This window comes from Microplitis mediator, chromosome 8 (assembly GCF_029852145.1).
Source record: "Microplitis mediator isolate UGA2020A chromosome 8, iyMicMedi2.1, whole genome shotgun sequence".
Taxonomy (NCBI): Eukaryota; Metazoa; Arthropoda; class Insecta; order Hymenoptera; family Braconidae; genus Microplitis; species Microplitis mediator.
This window is the reverse complement of record NC_079976.1, coordinates 17,957,552-17,962,596: the sequence shown is the minus strand read 5'-3', so window position 1 is coordinate 17,962,596 and position 5,045 is coordinate 17,957,552. Positions and strand designations below refer to the sequence as shown.

Genomic DNA, 5,045 nt, shown 5'->3' with positions numbered 1-5,045 from the left:
ATAAAAAAGTTATAGGTCTGATGAAAGATGAAATCAATGGAAAAATAATGTCAGAGTTTACTGGCTTAAGAGAAAAACTGTATGCGTTCAAAATTTTCAATGATAATCTAGCTAAAAAAAAGAGCGAAAGGTGTTAAGGGTTCAACTTTAAGGACTATCACGATCGATGATTTCAAAAACTGTCTTTTCGAACATATCAATGTTACAAAACATCAATACTTAATAAGAAGCCGTAAACATGAAGTAAAAACTATTAAACAGTTTAAGTTAGCATTAAGCTGGAATGATAATAAGAGAAAATTAGTTGACGATTCAACGGACACTTTACCTTGGGGATACAAAGAATCAAAAACTACTCGTTATGATGATGATGATGATGAAATGATCATCGACTAGAAAAACTTACAACTTGTAAATTAATTGTTATTTAATATTTACTTGAGGATTATAAATAAATCTGTGGTGAATATTCAAGTTTTTTCTTTCATTTATTTATTTTAACATGTATATAAATATTTTTACAGGTCTGATTTATCAATCCAGCTGTTGTGTTTACTATCAAAACCAAGCCACTTAACGTACAATTTGTTTCCACGTTTTTTAATAATTTTTTCAACTAAATATACATCGGGGTACTTTACTTTGCTAAGCTCCTCCTCATAGAATCCACCTTCAATTGGTTGATCTTGATAATCCACTAGTTTATGTGTTGTAGGATTAGTTTTCTGCACTGTCTTGATAGTAAAAATTTCAGTCGTCCAATTTGGTGTATATCCTTTTTCAAAAACATGTTTATATTTACTTATTCTAACTTTATCTCCAACTTTAAACTTAATCTTCCGTTTTTTTGCTGCAACTCGAAGAGGTTTAGAAATATTCTTCAATATCTGCTTTTCATTTTCAGTAGTTACATCAACAGGTTTCATTTTAATAGTACGATGTTTGGTATGGTTATAAGAGTTTACCAATTCTTCCAGCATATCAATCCACTTATAATTACCATGTGCGGAAAATTTTCGCCACATTTTATTTTTAAGCGTTCGATTAAAACGTTCACATATTGATGCCTTTAGGTTGCTAAACGTTGAGTATAAATTTATTCCATATCGCTTCATGAGATCCTTGAATTCTTTATTATAAAATTCTTTTCCCTGATCAACGTGTAAATTTTTAGGGATCCGCCCTTGTTGCAAGATAGATTTCATAGCTCCCGTAACATCACCGCTACTTTTACTTTTGATAGGAACTACCCAAGAAAATTTTGAAAAGATATCTATGACGGTAAGTAAGTATTTATAACCTTTATTGGATGTTGAATACAGTATCATTTCTACTAAATCTGCTTGCCAAGTCTCATCCAATCCTCGGATCTCAACATGACGACGATGATAATTTCTGCGAGCCTGTTTGTGAAGCTCATAAGCTATTACCGATTTCTTATCTTCCATTTTTTCTAGTCTATATATTTCCCTCTAACTCTGTGACTCGTTGAATATTGTCATATAGAACTTTTTTCAATTTTATGTAATTTTTTTCTGAATTACTAACAGTAGTTTCTAATGTTACCACTTGAGCGTGCAAATGTGAAATGACTTCTGCTTGGTCTTTTGGTATCGTATCATACATCAATACTAGCTCTTTCTGGACGAATTCAAGTGTAAATTTTACAGATGCGGCATCTTTATCTTCTATTGGATGGCCAATGTGACACAATCTCTTGTCTTTTATATCATAATTACCATCAGCAGTTAGTTTGAATCCTTGGCCAGGTCGTCCTGGTGGGCCAACTATTTCTACACCCGATGGTAAGGCACGTCCGAAAATATCAATACTCATGGTATAAGTCTATCCGCAACATTGGTCAGGATTCAAATAACACGAAATATTTTTATGGGAGCTTAATAAATAATTTCAGCCTCTCGTAACTCTTCAATAATTGAAATTATTCCATTCGTATGACTCGGATTACCAGCTGCTTGAGAAGCCATGAGAAGACGAAGACGATCAATTAGTTCATTAGGATCATCCCAATATACATAGTCTATGGGTGTTTTCTTCTTTCTTGCTATCATTAAATTTGGTATTCCCTTTCCAGATGATGAGTAATTGTGCTTAGCGAGAAAATCAGCAATATAATTATCAAATTTCGCTGTTGAATCGATAAAAATTTCACCATCCGCCTTGTAATGTTTTCTGTGGGTATTAGTTTTTTCAAGAATTTCAAAGTATTTCTTTCGGTCATTCTGTGTGACAAGCGAGTCAATGGGTGACTTTTTAAATAATAGTTCTAATAGCCCAGAAGTCATTGGATATGATTTATCTTGAACCATAATTTTATTATCCTTAAATGCAATATTAGAATCACCGATAAATAATTTATTAAACTTTCTGCGTACACCATACCGTGAATCTATTTCATTACTGAAGCTATTGAATTTATTTATGTAACTTTTCGATAAATCACCCGTTTTAGCTGGCGTACTTGTTGAAGTAGGTGTTCTTGATAAAAGTGTGTCATCAAGATTTTTGCTTCTTGCACCTGTATTATTTTGGGAAATTATACTATCGTATAAACTCTGACCATCATCATCATCATTATCATCATCGTTGCCATGCTCAGATAAATCCTTTAACGATGAGTTCTCTTGTTTGATCTCTTGTTTGATCTCTTCTTTAATTTTTTGTTTTGATGTTGGTGGTGATGAGTCTACTAGACTTTGCAAAGGTGTAACTATTGGCTTAAACATCTCGCTCATGGCCTTTTCAGCGGTATCTTTACCCAACTTTAACATTTTATGTTTCTGTCGGATAGCATCGCTAGCCTGAGATATTTTGCGCAATATATCCCTTTGCTTTATTATCTCCTCACGCTTCATGTTGACAGACTCAAGTTTACATTGCGTATGATAATAATTATTATTCCCTTATTAATTTATACTGACATAAGAATCGAATCCTTTTCTATACCTGCCACTGTTTACTTCACTATCTTTATCAACAACTACAAAACCATACTTATCATTATTCCAACAAGTTGAACAAAGATCTTTGAATAAGCTGTATGACATATCTGTATTAACATGATCATCATATATATGCTTTAAGTTCATCTCATCTTGGCGAAAAAGTACTAAAAAGTTAGCATTATCACGTATCAAATGTTTAGGAATTCTGGTGTACGTTTGACAGAGATAAAAACTATCAATATTCCGGTGACGACCCATACAAAAATATACTCTAAAAGGATCTTGTTTTTCACAGGCTACATCGTCAAAGATCATTAGTGAATTTAGTTTTGCATCTTCGGGTTTTATTACTTCTGCATGCTCATTATACGGGTAAAATCCAATGCCGTTGATTGGTTTAAGTATAGATTCCAAAAACTTGTACTTTGGTTGATTTAAGGATTTTGAGTAGAGATAAATATTTTCAAATCTCAATCCATTGGGCTGTATAATAAGTGAAAGTAAAGCATTTGTTTTTCCACAATTTGAAGGTCCACAAAATATTGCGCGTAAGCTGTTGGGCAACAATGCACCATGTCTTTTATTTTTATTTTCCAACCCAGAACCTTGAAAAATTTTATCAAAATTTATTACCGGTAGCTTAGCCTCTTGTTTTTTTAAATCCATGTTGATGGTTCACTATAATGTCACAGACTCAGTTATATAAATATAAGTAGCAGCTTTTATATAAATTTAGTTAGTGATCATGTTGCTATGATGGAGTGCAGACGTAAAAAAACTTGTGGTAAAGGTTTAGTCAACAGGATCATCAATAAGCTACCCGTTAAATTACATCTACCCGGGTATCAGTACTGTGGACCAGGTACAAAGTTGACTGAAAGGTTAGCTCGTGGTGATCCTGGTATCAATCCTTTCGACGCCGCATGTAAAGAACACGATATTGCGTACTCGCAGAATCGTGAAAATTTAATAGCACGACACGCAGCTGATAAAATTCTTGCTGAAAAAGCCTGGCAACGTGTAAAAGCGGGAGACTCAAGTTTTGCTGAAAAAGCTGCCGCTTGGAGTGTAAATAAAATTATAAAAACGAAGCGAAGATTCGGAATGGGCTTAAAGAAAAAGGGGGTGAAGAGGAGGGGGAAGCGGGTGAAAAAGAGGGCGAAGGGAGTGAAAAAACCTCAAGTTGCATTGAAAAAAATTGTAACGGCAGCAAAAAATTCTATACATCCAGGGGATAATCCAATCACATCAGCTCTTCAAGGTGCTCGTCGAGAGGTTAAAAAATCTGGTGGAAAAAAAATATTAGATTCCCTCGTATATTGCCTGTACCATCAAAAATTGGTGGAGTACTTCCATTCCTCATACCTCTGTTTGCTGGCCTTAGTGCTACAGGAGCATTAGCTGGTGGTGCAGCAGGAATAGCGAAAGCCGTTAATGATGCAAGTGCTGCTAAACAACAGTTAGAAGAGAGCAAACGTCACAATTCCAAAATGGAAGAAATAGCTATGGGTAAAGGATTATACTTGAAGCCTTACAGGCGCGGAATGGGTTTATATTTAAGACCATATCATGTTGATAAAGGGGTTAAAAGTGTAAATAAAAAAAACAAGTAAAGCTACCGCACCGGGCACTCACAAATATCGATTTATTGAGATATGCTAAAGAAATTAAAATTCCATACTTTCGAGGTGTTTTCATGCGAAATGATTTACCAAAATCGGGTCCTAATAAATACGAAGCAGCTATTGTAAACCTTGATGATAAAAATAGACCTGGAACGCATTGGGTGGCATACAAGAAAAGAGGTAATAAAGTAATTTATTTTGATAGTTTTGGTAATCTGCAACCACCTCAGGATCTTATGGAATATCTCGGTGTTGGTAGCGTAAAATATAACCACAAAAGATATCAAGACTTTGATACAATTATCTGCGGTCATCTTTGTCTTAAGTTTTTAAACGATCAACTATAAATGAGTGGTATTCAGAATATAATACATCAGTCATGGCTGAGTCATTCACGTTAACGTTGACGGGTACATCCTCGGTGTTGGAGGCCAATTATTTTCCTCCAATTGAG

At 34.3% G+C, this 5,045-nt stretch overlaps 1 protein-coding gene across 1 annotated transcript; it reads right to left on the bottom strand.

Annotated features, from left to right (window-relative positions):
• Positions 1-1,898: 1,898 nt before the first annotated feature.
• LOC130673863 (uncharacterized) lies at positions 1,899-2,876 on the bottom strand. The gene has a single exon (XM_057479078.1). It carries the CDS (start codon positions 2,874-2,876, stop codon positions 1,899-1,901), a length of 978 nt encoding a protein of 325 aa, XP_057335061.1.
• Positions 2,877-5,045: the final 2,169 nt, after the last annotated feature.